Consider the following 18,304-nt stretch of genomic DNA (forward strand, 5'->3'; position numbering starts at 1 on the left):
TAAGGGAACTAGCTCTGGCTATTCCGGACTAAAATGATAATCAACTTCCAAAATATGGCGCAGATGTTATTGCACAAATATTCAATTCGAACGAGTGACTATCACTAAACACCAGACGCACTAAATCATGTATCCACCAAGGGTATCAACGTAAGTCGTAATTCGTCGACCTCATTATAATGAGGAGAATGCGACAGAAAAGCAAAAAGAGAACATAAAAGACCAAGGCTCATCAGATTATTTGCGGGAGTGCAGTGCAGGGACAGTTTTGGACACTGATGGCGAGTAATTTCTACTCAACCAAGACAATTTTGACTTGGATGCGGTGATTTGACCTTCATGGCCCAGAATGCCAGGCTCAGTTTAGACAGCGGGAGCCCCACGGCGGCCCCAGCGGCGGCGAGTGCTGTTGAATATATGTCAGTATTGACTCCAAAGAAAGGGAATGGCAAAAGCGTGCTAGATCACTTACGTCCCGGCACCATGATCGCGCACACGGTAAGTGAACCAGAGGCCCTACAGGCGATACCTTGTTAGCCTGTTTCCCCACACTTAATACTTATTACTAAATACATACCACAATGGCAGAGACGAGCCAGACGATAGCGGAGAGGAAGCTAAACGCCTCAGCAGCCTTCCAGCGTCCACAGACAGCATCGCCCCTAAAGTGCCAGGCCCAGATACTACCGCATGACAAGTGGTGGAGGGCATCGACCAGGATACCAAAAGCAGCGAACCAGGCAAATGAGATCAGGATATCAACTAGATAGCGAGTTAGTAATGTTTTTTTGCAGATATTGTATGTTTCATGTTCAAAGCACGTACTAGGCCACGAGAAGAAGCCCGAAGAGAATGGTATCAGCCATATTAAGCCGAGAAGGATAGATAGACCGGCGATCACTTCAGTGTAGATCCAGCGGGCCTGAGCCCAGGAACTGATTCCGTCGAGCGAGGCGAGATAGTGTCCGATAATACCTGCGACGACCTGCAACGCTAGTGTTAGAATTGCCTTAAGAAAACTGGCGACCGTGAATAGGACATACAGCCGCGAAGGCGATCTCCGCAATGCGGAGGGGAATAGAGACGAGGCGCGAGACAACAGGCATGATGAATGATCAACGAGTAGGATAGCTAGGCTTGTGCTAGGGATAACAAAGCTGTTTGAAAGGTCCGACGAGCTACAAAGAAGAACAAAAGGGCTGGGAGCGGGGACAATACGAGGTATATAAAGCACAAACTGGGCACGTTGCACAGGCAGGCATATGCCGAGCGACAAGAGGCGCAGACCCGCGTCGCAAGCAAGGGCCCAACTACCAAAAAAAGTAGAACCGAGCCACAAAAAACGCGGCAAGCAAGCTTCTACGAGAATCAACGCAAAAGTTAGACCCACTAGCCAATGCAGAGTCCACCCTAGCTGTTGATGTCGTCAGATCGTCCCCGGAATAGTATAGCGTGTACTCGGCACGGTGGGTTCGTCATTCAACGCCATGCATCATTCCCTGATGTATGGAGGATAAGGTGTAGTGGCCCAATCCTTTCTCCCCCTGCCACACTATGAACTAGTCAGGTCAGGTTCTGGTCCATGAAGATCGCCCCATCTCTCTCCCTTTGTGGGACTGGCCGCCACTGATGCAGCTGTTTCTTGTGGCTGAACTACGTCCGATCGGAGCAAGGAGCTGTCATGGCGCCAGCACCTGTCAGAATCCTAGTCCCCACGAGAGAAGCCCTGGGGGAAGACGGGTGGGATTCGTTACGTGCTGAAGGGAGAAAGGGACGTATCCCTGTTTTTTTTGGCCAGACCACGAGCCTCTGATGCGTTGGCCGGTGTTGGCTCTGGGCGATTCGAGAATTCAAGTCGAGGGTAATCTCGCTTCGCACCAGCCTAATATTGGCTCTTGATCCCGTGGCCGTTGCAGATCAACTTTTATTGGCGCTGCCTAGGGTCTTGGTTTTGAGTGGCCGTGCTGAGTGCTCCACTAGGGTCGATCATTGCAGCCTGAAGGTTTGGCGCAGAAGTGCGCCCTTTGCATGGAGGACGTGGCGGTGTTGGCCCGCCTTTTTGACCGTACATATTCCCTCATGAATTGTACATGATGGAGACCATGTCAATGTATGCTGGAAGTACGGGATCGGAGGAGCAGGAGGTGGGAACTTGGAAAAATGGCATTGTTGGAGTAAGGAAACAACGGGATCCTTCGATCAAGGTACCGTCCTCAGCCCTATGACGTGGGGCCACGATGATGAAAGACCGCCCCCAATCTCCCCCAATTTGCACTGGCGTGACACCTTTACATCATTTTAATATCAATAAACTTTATTGTATACGGGTACTTCGGCACGAGTCATTGCTTGAGAACAGTTCGGATTTACGGCGCTAAACGTGGGAAGAGTACAAGCTCGCAAACCACTCTATAGTTCCGAACAGTCTAAAGAGCAGCTTAAGACTTACACAACTAGTATACGATTGCTAGTAGTATCACTCGACATGGAACTTTCTTCTACTTCCCTAGGATATCCCAGATCTCAAACAGGCTCCGACCGGTTAGCCTCTGTATTGGGGATTTTATTAGCACATGATGTTTGCTTGATCTCCACTTTGTTTCTATTCTTATCTTTGCTCCAAGGGTCCTCAATAGTGAAAGTTTGTACATATATAGAAAGCGAATGCGCTTTAGGATTACTACTAGTCATTATATTCGGACAGTATTCGATCGATAATATTATAGTAAAGCCACCCCTCACCGCAACACCACAGGGTATCATCAAGTATCCCCCAAACACATCAGCTTACAATCAAACCAGAATGCACACCAGAAAACACCGCAAACAAATTAACCTCCGAGGAACTCCCCCACAACTACAGCATGCAGCCCATCTCAGGAAGGCTTCGTCCCATCTTGCAGGAACCACGCCATCACGTTCTGAAACACCCCTTTGGCTCCCGTCTCAATGACATCTCCATGACACGGAATCAACCGATCAAAATCCCACCCATCGATACGCTTCATCGACTCTGTGAACGCCGGGCGATCCTTAGCAGAGAGAACATGCCACGCGAATCGCCGTTGTGCCGTCGCAGAACCTTTGGTTGACAGCATCGGAAGCACCATCTTGGTCCAAGAATTAAGCGGATTCTTATCCTCGGTGCGAGAGTACTGCTCATGGGAGGGCAAATTGAAGAGTAGATCAGCCTCGATGACCGTACGCGACGGGCGATGCAAGAAGACCAGTTCGCGTGACGAATGCCCATACACGTACTCGGTTTCAAACTCGGCGTCGAATTCCTCTGATATCGGCTGCGGCTCGTTCTTCTTGAAGACGTGTTCGAATGGAGAGTCATTGTACTCCTTGCTCGCCTGGCGCTTCTCGTAGAGACCCTCTGGCGCGAGAATCGATGCTTGCGGGAATGCCTCCCTCCACGGGCCGATATGTAGGTGGTGTTCGAGATCGGGGGCGGCGATGTACTTGACGTTTCCGCCGAGAGAGTCGACTTTGGCGCGTACTTCGGGGGTGAGGCTGACGGGGGAGAAGATGGCGAGAGAGCCCGTGGAGAGCTTGACTGTATCACGCAAGGAAGATGATGGTTAGCTTTGATGGTACTCTAACTCGAGCCTCCGAGTGTATAGCTGCAAGGGCGCGGGCTGCTAACCTAGTGTTCCTCGGCCGCCAAAACGCCAGATGCCAAAGCGCGCGAATGGAAGGCTCATAGTGACAATATTAGGTGTGACATCGCGAATCACCATCGTGGCCGACGGGTTGGAGGGGAAGAGTTGCGGCATTGCGAAGATCTTGCGCGTCGATCGGGCGGTTTGCGTGAACTCCTGGCGTTGGTGTCAGGTAGCCGGGCGCTGTAGAAGTATATAAATGTGGAAATCACGAGATCGATATCCTAAGCCGGCGCCAGCTCGACTCGATAGCTTTTAAATGTGCGATAGGGGCTTCAACGGAGAAGGGGCGATCGATCAGGCCGATAAGTTGACAGCCATGACGTAATGATGTGTTGCAGCTTACTGAATGGCCTACGGCCTCGGCCCACCTCGAGTGGCTCCACCAAGTGACAATTGCATAAGCATTTTTAGGGCGATCGAATCTGGACCCGCGGGCATTACAATTATGGAGGAGGACATTAAAATTTATGAATGAACAATGCTCATTTGTGAAGTTTTTCGGAAATCTTAATGAGGATTGTGGCTCAATCTACCGGAGAAATAGCCTGATAGGGAAAATGGACGAATGACTTGACAAATTCATGGAAAAGCCCTCTCCCAGCAAAGATTTGGAATGCAATTTAGTCGGGTGTCTTGTTCGGGAAAAGTTTGAACGATCATTGAGCCAGGCTGACCAAATGTACCAACGTCCAATCTATACCTATATCCTTTAAGCTATTTAGAGGTATCCACGACCGGGTATATTGGGCATCGGGAGACGAGATTTACGCCTAGCTGAGCTATTGTGTTAGAAATGACATTACGAATATCGATCTATTTACAAGCGTAACCAACAGCACCGGGGTATCAAAACAAATGTTAAACAAAACCAACCATATCGCTCGTTTTGGTGGAGGCTAGGAGCCATACCAAGTCTGGCCGGTGCCCTCCTCAGTATCCTCACGATGGGGAATAATGCATTCGTCGATGTTGAACTCCTTAATGATATCGGCCCAGGTTTCGAAATCCAGGCTGAAGATGGCCTGGTGCTTCTGAATGCGCTTCGCTTGGGCCTCATGTGGCGGGTACGGTTCCGCACTATCTATAGGATCGTTAGAAAGAGGCTGAAAGCCGCGGGGGAAACATGATGTCACTCACGAAGAGTTGGAGTTCCGCGAGCGGACATGGAAACTCCAGCATGACCATCACGGATCAGGAAGCTGACATAGAAAAGGTTCTCAACACTTTGGCCGAAGGACTGGGGGTTGATGCAAAATTTAAAAAGGCAAACGCCTCCAGTCGGAGACGTATGATGCTCATACATCACCTCCAGCACCCTTTCCTCGGTAGGTTCCCCCTCTTCGGTCAAAATCCCGTTGACCTCATGCTCGATGTTGTCGATGGTTTTGTTGAGCAAAACCTGGATCATTTTGCAAGTTTCTGTCAAGTTCGCATTCGCTTGCTGACCAAGGTCCTCCTGCCTGAGCTCCTGGGGCTGAACAGCCTGCGTGGAATTAAATTGCTCACGTCCAGCCCGCTGGGTATTTTGCCGAGAGCGCTTCTGCACTGACAGCGGGCCTAGCAAGAATCCAGACACAGCGGGTCGGGAATTATGATGGAGACAAGCCATGCGACCAAGCCAATCCCAATTCATTGCGTCGCCGGAATCTCCGTCGTCACTGTCATTCGGGTCTCTCTGCGTTTGACGGGGTCGTTGTCGCTGTTGAGTGCTCCCATCGGCCAATTCCGGTCCACGTCGCATATATGAGATACATTTGGAAACAAATTCATCCACATCAATACCCGCCGATGCATCTCCAAGCGCCAGCTGCGCGGTTTTCTTATGGGTGAGGTCGGCGGCGTTGACGAGGAGGCGCGAGTCGATAGTGGCATCCGAGGTCTGCTTGACTTGCGTGTAAAGGTTATTCGCGGTTTCTAGTGTTTTAAAAATGCCATCGTTTCCAGGCCGCATATACTCGGTGCGGGAGTCTGACGCGATGATGATCAGTACCAGCCATCCCACGATAGTTTACTGCTTTTGAATATCTTACCATTGAAATCAGTGGTAAGATCTCTGTAGTTCTTCCGGAGGCGTCTTCGCTCTTCTTCAGGCTGATCAGGATCGTAGAAACGCTTGCATTTCCGTTGCGAAAATGCTTGCGACTGAATATTTGACGCGCGATCAGTCAAGCGACGACGCTTGGACAGTTGATTTCGGGATAGCATCCGGGCAGTCGATCGCTTGTTGACACTTTGGCGACGATTTTCCTTATCAGAGGATGAGTCTGGTGATGAAGGAGGGCTGGAGCCGTAGGCGCTTGCTTCGTCCAGCTGAGACTGCGCAATGCGTGCCATTGTCAATGGGGCACGATTTAGCGCCAACGACAAAGGCGGAGTTCGAACAAAGAAAATATCCCGGTCAAAGGGTGCAAACAAGTGCGAGAATTTGCGAGAAGATTCTCTGATAATTAGGGGAATGATTCGACAGCGCACACCGTATTTTGAGAAGTGATAGATAGAATTCCAAAGATGATGGGTCGCCCGTCGCGTCTCCATCGCGTACTTCACGTGACCGTGTTTAACCTCTATCTTATTGATTAAAAGGTGAACACGTGATGATAGCTGACTGGTCCCCGCAGGAGCTTCCGAGCCCCGAAGGTTGGTCTCAACTTGAGCTTCGATGTGTCGTTGAGGGGCCTACGAGGATGGAGGCATTCACCTTTGCGTTGTCCACCCAAGTGGACTTGCCTGTCTGCATCAAGGTGTAAGTCTCTGCGCATGATTACAAGACTCCGACATGGCTAACAGTCTCAAAGTGGCTCGTTGGAGGGCAAACAGAAGCAGATACCCTTCTCGCGACTGGTTCAGAACCCGGAATTGCGATATCTCGGATCCTCTCAGAACCCCGCTTCGGATCTTTTTGTCACCGCTCAGCTATGGTCGGACTCAAAGCCTCTGGGTGTCCCTCTACAAACTGCTTACAGGGCCTTCAAAACTAGCCGAGTATGGAATGAATGGTTGCAGATGCCCATGTCAATCAAAGATGCCCCACTCAATTCTCAATTGGCCATCACGGTATGGGACCTTTCTCCGCTGGCGGGTGATGAATCCCAAGGGCATGATGTTCCTTTTGGCGGAACGACAATCTCATTGTTCGACACCGAGGGCAAGCTACGAATGGGTCGGCAGAAGTGCAAGATCCATCGCCAGAAAGCCGCAGATGGCTTTTCTTCAACATCAACTCCATCTTCACCACCACCAAAACGAAGAAGACACAACAATAGTACCCGCGATATTATGGGACCGTCCTCGGCCGAGGCAGAGCTGGAGCGGATCGAGGTCCTGATCAAAAAGCATGAGATGGGTGACATTACGCGCATTGATTGGATGGACCAAATGGTCTTCCGTCAGCTGGAGAAGCTCAAAATGCAGGCTGAAGAGGCCGCTCGTAAGAGAGCTATTGCCCTCAAGACAACAAAGCAACGTGGTGGTAGTGCCGAAGGAGGCGAGGACGACAGTTCTGATGATGACGAGTTGGACGACGAGAACTTTGTGCTTTATGTGGACTTTCCACGCTTTGATCACCCTATAGTTTGGGCTGATCACCAATATCCGGCCCCGCCAATCTCGTCCTATCCTCAGAACGTATCTAACCTCCCGACATCGACATTGAAACCTATTCCAGAGGTTCGCTTCGGTCCCGGAATTGAAGGTGCTGATGGCGCAGGCGTCATCAGAATCTACGATCCCGAAGTGGGTCAAACCGGAAATCCGTGCGAAGACAAACACCGAAGATTGATTCGCAGCCATCGAACTGGATTTATGGATCGAGACCTCAAACCAAACCCGAAGAACCGTGACGAACTAAACCTCATTCTATCGTACGAGCCGACCCAGGATCTCACCGCCGAAGAGAAAGACTTGATCTGGAGATTCAGGTACTATCTTACTCGGGAAAAGAGGGCATTGACCAAATTTGTGAAGTCAGTCAATTGGCGTGATGAAGGTGAAGCGCGGCAAGCTGTGGAAATCTTGCCTAAATGGACCGAGATTGACGTTGATGACGCTCTGGAGCTTCTTGGTCCAACATTCGACAATGCGGCTGTTCGCTCCTATGCCGTGGCGAGATTGCGCAAAGCGGATGACGAGGAGCTTGATTTGTACCTCCTGCAATTGGTGCAGGCATTAAAATACGAGGAGAGCTCAGACAACGAGTCTGAAGAGGCGGCTCATGACTCCTCGCTAGCCAACTTCCTCATTACACGAGCGGCCAACAACTTCAAACTTGGAAACTCTCTGCATTGGTATCTCATGGTTGAATGTGATGATGCCGGTCCGGGAACCTTGTCAAATCAGCGCAGACTCTTTGCTCGTGTCGAGTACTACTTCATGGCAGAACTGGAAAAGATTCATGCCGAGCATCGAAAGACCCTTCTTCGTCAAGGCGAATTGATCGCCGTTCTTTCAAAGATTGCCAAGGACGTCCGTTTCTCCCGCGAGACTCGACCAGTCAAGATCGAGAAGCTCAAGAAGGCTTTGCGCGATCCAAAGAATGAGTTGATTCATATTGATCCGCCGCTCCCGTTGCCGCTAGACCCCGACGTGTCAATCATCGGTTGTTACCCTGATGAATCCAACGTTTTCAAATCGACATTATCTCCGCTTAACATCACGTTCAAGACCAGTGATGGCAAACGATACCCGCTTCTGTTCAAGGTCGGCGATGATCTTCGCCAGGATCAATTGGTCATCCAAATCATCATCCTGATGGACCGACTGCTGCAAAAAGAAAATCTGGACTTGAAATTGACGCCATATCGCATCTTGGCGACGAGCTCTACGGCTGGTGCCGTTCAATTTATCCCATCCACATCCCTGTCTGCGGCCTCTGCCAAGTACAAATCTATTCTCGCCTACCTGAAAGAGCATAACCCAGATGAAAATGAGCCTCTTGGCGTTCGAAAAGACGCCATGGACACTTATATCAAGTCCTGCGCTGGCTACTGCGTCATCACGTATCTCCTGGGCGTTGGTGACCGTCATCTAGAGAACCTGCTTCTCGCACCAGACGGCCACTTCTTCCATGCCGACTTTGGTTTCATTCTCGGTCGTGATCCCAAACCTTTTGCTCCGATGATGAAGCTCTGCAAGGAGATGGTCGAGGGAATGGGCGGTACGACTTCGCCACACTACCTACAGTTCAAGCAATATTGTTACACTGCGTATACAACCCTGCGCAAGTCTGCAAACCTGATCCTGAATCTCTTCAGTTTGATGGTTGATGCCAATATCCCCGACATCAGGGTCGAACCTGACAAGGCTGTTTTGAAAGTGAAAGAACGTTTCCACCTCGAAATGACCGAGGAAGAGGCGATTCGACACTTTGAGCAGCTGATCGGAGATAGCGTTAATGCTATCTTTGGTGTGGTTATTGATCGCCTACACGAGTTTGTGCAAGGATGGAGGGCTTGAATTGACTACTACGAAGGTACTCTTGTGGATGGGATCAATGGATAGATAGATTCCAATGTTGGTTTACGTGCTTGGGTGCATAGGAGTTGGGAAATCGGAGGCTATACTGGGATAGTTTGGCGCACAGGAATAGATGTACAGAATATGATACCCTATAACATGGCCTACACAACTTAGTTCTACCTCTCATTGGACTCTTTGCTCTGGAATGATTCGTTATCGCTCAATGGTATGTGACAGTGTACTCGTCATCTCGTACAGCCGGAAGCACACCTCCATGATGGTCAGATAGGTTAGCACATCGGCAAAACAGGACATTATCTATCACGTCCAATCTCCTCATCGGGAACATTGCGTTCCTCAAGCGCTACCCACTCATGATTCGCATCATTATCAGTAGTACCCCATATCCTCTGATCCCCTAGGTCTGTCTGAGAATCGCCGTGTGCGGCGCTACCTTCAACAACAGAAGAACGGCCATGTCCATCGCCGCTGCCATCGCGGCGTAACACACCGCCAGGCACAGCATTTTCCTCTCCACTTGAAGTCTCCTGCGTTGGAAGACCGTCCAATTTGGCGGCATCTTCGTCGTCCTCGAGGGTACCTTCACGACAGGCCCAGGCATCCACGAAACGAAGTACTTCCCGTGGCCACCATCTCTTCATGACGAGAAGTCGGAAAGGTACCAAAGCGAGAATCAGCACTGGGAATGCAGGTGCTCCACGAGTGAGGGTTAGGATGAATATCACGACTGTGATCACGATTTGCAGGATTGTGTAGAGGTGAATTGGCAGATAGGATGGGTGGCGAGATGAGGATTCCATCACGCTATGAGCTTCAGGGTTCTTGTGCAGGGACTGTGGTAGGGGTGGTAACTCTGATGGTGGAGTGAGAAGATAGAATGTCCGGTACAATATCGGACTGTAAGAACTGTCAGTGGACATGTGCCATATCAAAAGTGATGTAAAAGGCAAGACTTACTTGATCGATAAGCTTTGCTCACCCATGAAGAGGAACAGCCCAGCAAGAACGCTGGTCGGAGTCAAGCCAAGAACTTTCATAAACGGGGGACTGATAAATAGAAGAATAGCGGCAGAATGGAGAAAGGATGACCAGCGTTGCTCATATACTTGCCGGACCTCTCGGGTCTCTATCTTCTCTTCACCGTCCACTGTGATGGTCTTCTCTTCTTTCACTGTATGCATCAGGGATTCAGAGTGCAACGGTGCCTGTGGAAGCAGACCATTGGCAGGCGGAATACCAAGAATACCACATAACGCTGTTGTCGTTCCTAGCAGCACGATGTCCCAGGCGAACCCGCCCGGCTTTCGAGTACCATACCGGTCAATAGTGCAGATGATTGAGCTGACTTCGTGATCGAAGAAGAAAAGCATGGTAATGATCAACCCAGGGATAATGGAGCCAAATATCCACTGGACGGGCAATTTCCAAAATTCCACGAAAAAGATGTCCCGCTCAGGAGATGTTGGCCGAAATGAGGTGCTAACCGCCAGAGTCATTTTGTCTAAATTGGCCAATTCGCCAACATGAGGCAAGCCAATAAAAATGATGATAGAGATTGCGGCAGCATATTCGGTCAACCCAAGACGGATATACCGGTGAAAGAGAGGGCGCCAGCTTTCCGCGGTGGAGAGGAAGATAGCAAGGAGCATGGTTCCTACCGCGCCTATAACAGCGTAGAGGAAAGCTGCGAAAGAAAGACTTTCATGGGCCCTCTCAAGTTCCTGAATAGCCTTGTGGAAGTAAATGATACTGTTCAAGAGCGAGAAGATCTCCGTTGCAAAAGTCGTCACATATCGCATAGTCCAGTCATGCGCATTGATGATTGCTAGCAGGTAGTGCAGCCAAGCAGAATGGATCAAAGACCAAGCCATAAACGGGAGGAATGGTATCTGGTCCCCGTGGGTGTCAGCAAAGGCAGCATAGCCAAGCCCGAGAATGACCGATGGCATACTTGGAATACATCTTCGCACAGCGAATAGATGTTCTCTGCCAAGACAGAGAATGGACCCGTTACGCCGAGGATGGTGAGGGGTTGGATCGAGAAGCTGCCGAGAAGTAATGAGTCACTCAGGACAGGCAGAAGGAATTCATGAGTGCGTACAGCGAGAAGATTATCCCACAGAGTCCAGTACTGAACACGACCTCGATCGTACCCCAGCTTTTGCCAGTGAGCACATACAAGTCACTTGCGAAGGTGATGCCAGGTAAAAGATTAGTGAAAAAGACATAGACGGCGCTGGCAAATATCAGCTGGTTGAACACGGTCCAGTCAGACACATATCGTCGTCGCAAATTGACCAGGTCTTGCTTCACAAGGCGGAAGGGACGTAGAGGGCCCCCGGCCGCTATTGAGCCTCGTAGCTTTCGAAACGGCTTTGGTGTGTGTTTGGAGGGTGTAATAATTGAGTGGGCATCTGAATCTTGAACATGGTCCTCCGAGTCAAAATTGGCTTGCTCTCGTGTATTCGTCTTTCTCCGTCGACGAGGTCGTGATCTTTGACGGATTGATGATGTGCGTGTGGAGGGTGGACGAAAGGCTGATATTAGAGACATGATGAGAAGGATGGGATCTAGTGATCGAGTAAGAAACAAATTAATGCAGAGTTAATGATCACAGATATTAAGAAGAAATTACGAAAGGAGTGGAATTGAATTCTGCTTTAAAAGCCATCGAATTAAAGTCTTGGATCGGAATCTACTTGGGTGTCCAAGCCCACGCGTCATATGGCCAAGTATATACTCCTTACCGCCCTCTAGACCGCCTTTCTAGTAACGGCAATTTCTCTGTCACGCATCTGGGGTTTGCATCATTGCGATTTTGCGACTTGTTGATTTTACTCGGAAATGAACGGTAATTAGCCAGTCTAGGGATCGAAAGCACTCGGAACATGGCGCAATTCATACCGCGTCAGGCATTTCCTCACTATGGGGCCATCCCGAGGTCTTACTTCTTGGGACATCACCGGGCTGGTCTGAGCAAGATGAAGAACATGCTATCTTCAATCGACTACGTCGTCGAGTGCCGAGATTATCGGGCTCCTGTCACATCAATCAATCCTTTGTTTGAGGAAGCACTGGGAAACAAGAGACGACTGGTTGTTTATACGAAAAGAGATCTTGGCAGCATTCCCAAATCGCCTACCCAGAAGCTTGTGAGTTCTGTGGAATGAGCCTTGAGATATTGTGAGATAAATTTCTGATTTGCTCAATTACAGTTAGAGAAAAAGGTCCGAAGCTTCGACCCTAAGAGCGCCGTGTTTTTTGTCAGTTCATCGTCCCGCGCCGACGTCACTCAAATTATCAAACACCTCCGAGACGATGCCGAAGGACCAGATAGGCTCGTGGGATGCCGAGTCTTGGTAGTGGGAATGCCCAATATTGGAAAGTCGACCTTGATCAACCACCTACGGAACTTTGGTGTTGGAAAAGCAAAAGCCCTGAAAACTGGAGGTCAGCCTGGTATCACACGGAAGATCGCCAGCCCCGTGAAGATCATCGAGCGAGAGAGCGGGTCCCACGTCTACGTGCTCGATACTCCGGGTGTCTTCATGCCATACGTTCCAGATGCCGACAATATGCTCAAGCTAGCATTGTGTGGCTGTGTCAAAGACGCCGTCATCTCACCCGTCACCCTCGTCGATTACTTGCTCTATCAGATCAACTTGCATGATGCGCAGGCGTATAAGCGTTGGTCCGAGCCTACCAACGAAGTCATGCCGTTGCTTGAGAGTTTTGCACGACAAACGGGGCTACTGGGAAAGGGTGGGATACCGAATATAGACAGTGCAGCACTGCACTTTATTCAGAAGTGGCGGGCGGGTGATCTTGGTCGATTCATTCTCGACGACTTGGATGCAGAGCAACGGCGGCGAGATGATCCTGATCAAAAGGCACGTTTGAGTATGTCCCAGGCTTTGAAAGTCGAGAGGACAACGCGGAAGAACAAGCCGGACGTAAATACTACCAACTCCTCTTAATCAAATGTACATTATAATGAAAGAACTCATATGGGTGGATGGCTGATGGATATCATTTCAATCCACAAAAGCGATGTTTCACTAAAGAAGAATGGGATAATGCTGAGAAAGGTGAATATTTTGCAGAAGCAGCCCCTAACGCCGAAACACTGGGAAAGAGAAAAAACATGGAAAGCCCCTCCACACCAAATGCATCAGTCGAAGATCAAGAGATCTTCTCTAGAAGTCGTTGCCGTCGCCGATTGACCAATTCTTCTTGTACTTCATCTAGCGAGGGAAGCCGCCATTCTACCCCATCACCAGCATCTCCAGGTAACGACTCCCAGCCGTCCTCGGCATCGTCATCACCCTGGGAGCGCAAGTGCTCAACAGCCTCCTTTTCCTTTTGTTTCTCGTAGGCCAATAGCGTGCCGTCCTCCTCATCCAGGCCATATCCAAAGTAATTGGCATTGACCTTCTTCGTTGCGATATCTCCACCACGGCCAGTCCCAGTCCCTTCTTCTTCCTCTGGCGGTCCCCTCCCCCGGCGAGCCGCCGCCTCAAACATCTCCTTGACACCGGGCAATTCCCTCGCGCGACCAAAATATCGATAGCCCTTTCCTCCACCGGGAATCTCTCGCCCTTCGTCGTCGTAGACCCGACCAGATCCGCGCATGTAGTTCGGTCCACCCAAATTCCGGATTTGCATCTCCCAGGCCCATTTCTCGCGCATGAGCTTGTTGATTTCGTCATTGAGATCGCGGATCTGGTAGTCGCTGAGACTCGGCTCTTGGATGCGCGACACTTTGCGGGAGATTTCTTTTAGGACTTGGCCGCGCCAGCGCTCGCATGTCGGGATCGAGTCGACACTTGTAATAGCTTTGGGTCGTCTTGTCCGGCCGAGGTCAATGATTCCCATGTCCGCTGCTTGTTGCGCCCGAAAGCGGAACAGCATGGACTGGGCCTTTTCACTGTTGCGAGCCTATTCATGGCGGGGGTTGGGGTTAGCAATCTCGGTCGCAATATCTTGAGGGACTGCAGACAGGGACGAGCTCTAGCTGAGGATGATGCGGCTTACCATTTTGACAGACTGGCGAGGTCAATGGCCCAAGGAGGTTTGTCAGAGGTGGTGGGAGGAGTCCGAAGAGGAAATCTGAAGCTTGACCGTTGCGGGTGAGGTTCGGCGTCAAATTGCCGCCTACCGCGCGGCTATCACGTGGTCCACTCCAAACAGGCACGAGAGCAGGGAATCTTATCCTTCAAACTATAAGCTGGAGAGGGTATATCTGATAAATGTTCTGTCTTATACTCCTGCTTTCTGATATATCTCTATAAATAGATAGCCATTATTCAATCAATCTATCTCAGGTTTTAATGGTACTCGAGTCACCATCACGCTGGGCCAAGCAAAGGTTCGCCTCGGCCCTTCTCCCGATCATCAATAGTAGGCGTGTTATTTCTTTCCTTCCGTGCAATCCGAAATAGGTTCGCAAATATCAGTGCAAGGACAAGGTTATCCACGAAGCCCCAGCCAAAGAAGTTGTAAAAGAACCACAAGCTAGGCAAAGGAACAGAGCCAGACAAGACTCTAGCCCACGGGATGGGAGCCTCCGTGATCCATTTGAGAGCCAGAATGAGATGCATCACAGACTGCCCAGCAAGGCCCACGAGACTCAAAATTGATGAAGAGTCCGCATTAGCAGGCAGGATGCGTTCGTGAAGGAACGCATGGTAAGCCAACCCGGTGACTGTCGGGTTGAGGAATAACACGATGTGGGGAAGGGATGTCAATATGTCGCCCGTACCACGATGAGGGAGAGCATCCAGGAGAGGGTTTCCTTGAACTTGGCACAGTAGAAAGACGAAGGCATTCAGTATTTTGCTCTTGGATGGTCCATCATCGTAGTACAAAGTTACAAGCCAACTGCCCAAATAAATTGTAAGTGATATGCCGTTTCTCTTTGTGTCAGGTGGAATCTTACAGGATTGAGGATAAGACCATCCAGACTGCCGTCACTTGAAACAAGTTCATCCATTCTGCTGAATTCTGGGCATGTCCGTCTTGCCCCAACTTCATGAAAATGAATTTGCAGACACTCGCCTGCTCCGTTGCACTGAAGACGTTGAAGGATACTAGGATGAAAGAGATGTTTTCTGCGCTCTTGGTCCGATACATCCGACGGACCTGTGGAATGAATGATATAACATTCAAAGCCACCAAAAGACTGAGAAATTAGTTATTAGGAGTATGAAGACGGGTTTAACAAGGGAGGATGAACGGTAGATACCTGCGCAGAAGGATGGACATCTTGGAAGCCGCCAGTCAAAGCAGTTACGCCTTGACACTAGAATGGGACAATTTGAAAACAGAGTCGAGGGGGAAAGAAGGGAAAGAGTCCGGAAATGAGGTGAACAGGCTAAAGAAGAAGATTTGAGCCTCGAGCCTCCTGAGGGTCCCGACGGCTACGCTAAGGATGGCTCCATAGTCACTAGTTAGGTCGCTAATTAAGCACACGAAGCCTCGAAGGCCATTAGATCTTGGCAGACCTCGCAATTGGTGCCTTACAGCTACGATGGTTCAGAATGCAAATGCATACTTAGAGAAGCGGAGCCTACTAAAATGGAGGGGGTGAAGGTGATCCGAAAGGTAGCGAAGATTTTTAATTTCCGATGAGGCTCGGGATTCTAGCGGGGTCCCAAAAAGGTCTAATTAATCCAAGACTATTTGGCCCCCACTTACCTTCCAGACACGAAGATGATGATGATGATGATGGACAAATTCAATCTAGGTAAGACAGTTGGTTGCCTTGGGTAACGTGGAGAGATACATTGCTTCATGTTTCCTCCCCTCCCTGCTCCCCATGCTGGCATCCTAATCAAGATCATGCTCATGAAAATGTCCCCCCATCATGACCTAGTGAACATATCTGAATGACACCACAGCATCGGATCTCTGTCCAGTCTTCGATCCTGCAATTGCAGAGCCTACCAACGCGCCCTCCTCCAATTCAGCTCTTTCAATCTCCGCATTCTGTCGCTTCAGGTGCCATTTGATACCCAGCGCCGTCACAGCGCACACTAAACAAGCACCGCTCATCACTCCGCCGCCAGCATAATATCTAGGCTTCTGGGAATCTGGAAACATGTATGAAGTATAGAAGTGAGCAACGCCGGCGCCCATGAGGTTGACAATAGCGAGGGCACTGGCGCGCTTGGCTTTTGGACGAGGTAGCGATGAACTCAACCAAGATACGCAAAGGTTGTATGGTGAATATGATCCAGATGTCATTAGGAACATACTGACGTATCTGCCACCCGTACTTGGTACGAACATTGCCTGGAGTTTAAAATTAGTGTCAATTCTTGTAATGAGCGGAAGAGTTGCATCTCCGATGGCACGTACCAGTATGTTCCCTATCAGTGCAAAGAGCAGTGGAACGGCAATATGTAAACCTCTTTCTTGCTTTTTGGCGGCATGAAATGAGACTGCCAGGGAGCATACGAACGCAAATGCATAAGGTGGTGCCGTAAGCAATAGGGTAATCGTATCATTATACCCTAGGGTACCAACGATCGAGGGGAAGAAGTTGTTGAAGGATTGGGCCGTGATCAGAGCCATTTGCAGTACAATGAACATGTATAGCTTTGGATCAATGAGTGCTTGTCTGACACCCCACAGAATCGAGTCGGGGTCGTCATCAATAAGTCCCGCATTCTCGTTACGCAAGCGCCAGTCCTGTTATTTCAAGTTTGTCTCAGTAAGTCTCTTGTAGATGGGTATTCTGTGACGTACTGCAAGAACTTGATGTTCATGTGTAATCCACCAACGTTTCGTAGACAGAGGGTAGTCTGGGATAAATGGGATCACAAGTAGCGCAATCAAGATAGTCATTGACCCTTCAATAATGAATAGCCATTCCTAGAGGCATGAATAGTCAATCTCAAGCTCTCGGGACTTTCTGAGACATACTCACCCAGGCTGGTCTGCCCATCTTTCCTTCCATTCGTGCGACAATGCCTGCCGCGATCAACCCGCCAAATGCACTAGCCAGCATATTCGCACCATACAAAAGCGCGATACGGGGAGGCAATTCGGATCTCTTGTACCAGCAAGACATCAGGAAGAATACCCCAGGCAAGAATGGTCCCTCAACGAGACCCAGTATAAAGCGAGAAATGAACAGCCCGGCGAAATTGTGCGTGAAGGCCTGGCACATGGAGACCACACCCCATGCCGATGTCACAACACCAATATAGACTGAGGGTTTGACTTTCGTAATGATCAGATTGGACGGAAGCTGAGTGATAATATCTAGAACGGATTAGTATGGCGTTGAGGTATTGGATTTGGAGACTAACAGCCAACATAGAAAATCATTAAGCAAGTGTTGTACTGGGTATTTGTTATTCCCAACGTCTTTGGTAAGCCGGCGACCTTTGCATTTGCAATGTTGTTTCTAAAGACGTGAGCGCGGGACACCAATACTAGAGAGAAAATACTAACCGGTCGAGAATATTCATCAAGAAAAGAATAACTACAGCTGGAAGTAAGCAGGTATCCAATTTGCGCACTAAGCCCTTCTCCAGGCTCTCGAGTTCATCATTCTCCAAAGACGCTAGTTCAGCCGGGAGTGGGAGCTGATGCAAGGGTCCTGGCTTCACTATCTCTGCTTCTTCAGCATGAGGCTTTGCCTGGCCAATACTGTCCATGTTTGACATGGTGACTAGAGCGAGTAATGCGACAGGCCAGGTCAAGCATGCGGAGCCTTTTGCGAGAAGCCAGCAATCATGAATCCTTTATACTCGAGGCAAGCTAGAGCCCCTCCGGTCAGGACGCATGGTTAATTTTCCAAATTTATCGGGTTGGTATCCGCAATCCGGGGTAAACGCGGGGAAATCATTGTGGAGGCAGCTTGTACAGAGCCAAAGTAGAAGCACTAGACAGGCGCACGGCCTATCAGGACAGGGAGCTCGGCGAGAAAGCCGCAATATCCTTAGGGAATATGCTCCATCAACATAGATTGTGGCAGAGCTTTGGTAACCAAAAAAGATTGAAATCTCTAGTGGAAGTTTACTGCACCTCTATCCGGTCTTCTTACTTGCTGGCCTGAAAGCCAGAGCGCATAGCGCAAGATAAGACAACAAGCCCGCGCAGAATCTAGACAATACTATCCAACGTCAGAACTAGTCATGAATATCGCTAGT

General features: G+C 49.7%; 8 protein-coding genes across 8 annotated transcripts; 2 read left to right on the top strand and 6 right to left on the bottom strand.

Moving 5' to 3' along the window:
• Window positions 1-363: 363 nt before the first annotated feature.
• Window positions 364-1,106, bottom strand: N7496_004077 (MARVEL domain-containing protein; the record flags this gene model as incomplete). The annotated part of the gene is made up of 5 exons (XM_056697008.1): window positions 364-406; window positions 473-516; window positions 578-762; window positions 826-985; window positions 1,044-1,106. 5 exons carry the CDS (start codon window positions 1,104-1,106, stop codon window positions 364-366), a joined length of 495 nt encoding a protein of 164 aa, XP_056559220.1.
• Window positions 1,107-2,876: 1,770 nt separating this feature from the next.
• On the bottom strand, window positions 2,877-3,779 carry N7496_004078 (uncharacterized protein; the record flags this gene model as incomplete). Its single annotated transcript, XM_056697009.1, has 2 exons — window positions 2,877-3,559; window positions 3,650-3,779. The coding sequence occupies 2 exons, from the start codon at window positions 3,777-3,779 to the stop codon at window positions 2,877-2,879; spliced, it is 813 nt and encodes a 270-aa protein (XP_056559221.1).
• Window positions 3,780-4,564: 785 nt separating this feature from the next.
• Window positions 4,565-6,002, bottom strand: N7496_004079 (uncharacterized protein; the record flags this gene model as incomplete). The annotated part of the gene is made up of 3 exons (XM_056697010.1): window positions 4,565-4,749; window positions 4,806-5,636; window positions 5,699-6,002. The coding sequence occupies 3 exons, from the start codon at window positions 6,000-6,002 to the stop codon at window positions 4,565-4,567; spliced, it is 1,320 nt and encodes a 439-aa protein (XP_056559222.1).
• Window positions 6,003-6,352: 350 nt separating this feature from the next.
• N7496_004080 (phosphatidylinositol 3-kinase VPS34) lies at window positions 6,353-9,119 on the top strand (the record flags this gene model as incomplete). Its single annotated transcript, XM_056697011.1, has 2 exons — window positions 6,353-6,411; window positions 6,464-9,119. The coding sequence occupies 2 exons, from the start codon at window positions 6,353-6,355 to the stop codon at window positions 9,117-9,119; spliced, it is 2,715 nt and encodes a 904-aa protein (XP_056559223.1).
• Window positions 9,120-9,436: 317 nt separating this feature from the next.
• On the bottom strand, window positions 9,437-11,696 carry N7496_004081 (uncharacterized protein; the record flags this gene model as incomplete). Its single annotated transcript, XM_056697012.1, has 4 exons — window positions 9,437-10,040; window positions 10,101-11,032; window positions 11,095-11,188; window positions 11,245-11,696. The coding sequence occupies 4 exons, from the start codon at window positions 11,694-11,696 to the stop codon at window positions 9,437-9,439; spliced, it is 2,082 nt and encodes a 693-aa protein (XP_056559224.1).
• A 335-nt stretch (window positions 11,697-12,031) lies between these two features.
• N7496_004082 (putative GTPase MTG1) lies at window positions 12,032-13,120 on the top strand (the record flags this gene model as incomplete). Its single annotated transcript, XM_056697013.1, has 2 exons — window positions 12,032-12,295; window positions 12,359-13,120. 2 exons carry the CDS (start codon window positions 12,032-12,034, stop codon window positions 13,118-13,120), a joined length of 1,026 nt encoding a protein of 341 aa, XP_056559225.1.
• Window positions 13,121-13,325: 205 nt separating this feature from the next.
• On the bottom strand, window positions 13,326-14,180 carry N7496_004083 (pre-mRNA-splicing factor ISY1; the record flags this gene model as incomplete). Its single annotated transcript, XM_056697014.1, has 2 exons — window positions 13,326-14,081; window positions 14,178-14,180. 2 exons carry the CDS (start codon window positions 14,178-14,180, stop codon window positions 13,326-13,328), a joined length of 759 nt encoding a protein of 252 aa, XP_056559226.1.
• A 311-nt stretch (window positions 14,181-14,491) lies between these two features.
• On the bottom strand, window positions 14,492-17,818 carry N7496_004084 (uncharacterized protein; the record flags this gene model as incomplete). The annotated part of the gene is made up of 11 exons (XM_056697015.1): window positions 14,492-15,023; window positions 15,082-15,324; window positions 15,436-15,588; window positions 15,666-15,667; window positions 16,089-16,315; window positions 16,400-16,436; window positions 16,503-16,835; window positions 16,893-17,018; window positions 17,074-17,411; window positions 17,459-17,556; window positions 17,604-17,818. 11 exons carry the CDS (start codon window positions 17,816-17,818, stop codon window positions 14,492-14,494), a joined length of 2,304 nt encoding a protein of 767 aa, XP_056559227.1.
• Window positions 17,819-18,304: the final 486 nt, after the last annotated feature.

The sequence above is a fragment of the Penicillium cataractarum genome, assembly GCF_028827025.1.
Source record: "Penicillium cataractarum strain IBT 29864 chromosome Unknown utg000002l, whole genome shotgun sequence".
In the NCBI taxonomy this organism is placed as follows: Eukaryota; Fungi; Ascomycota; class Eurotiomycetes; order Eurotiales; family Aspergillaceae; genus Penicillium; species Penicillium cataractarum.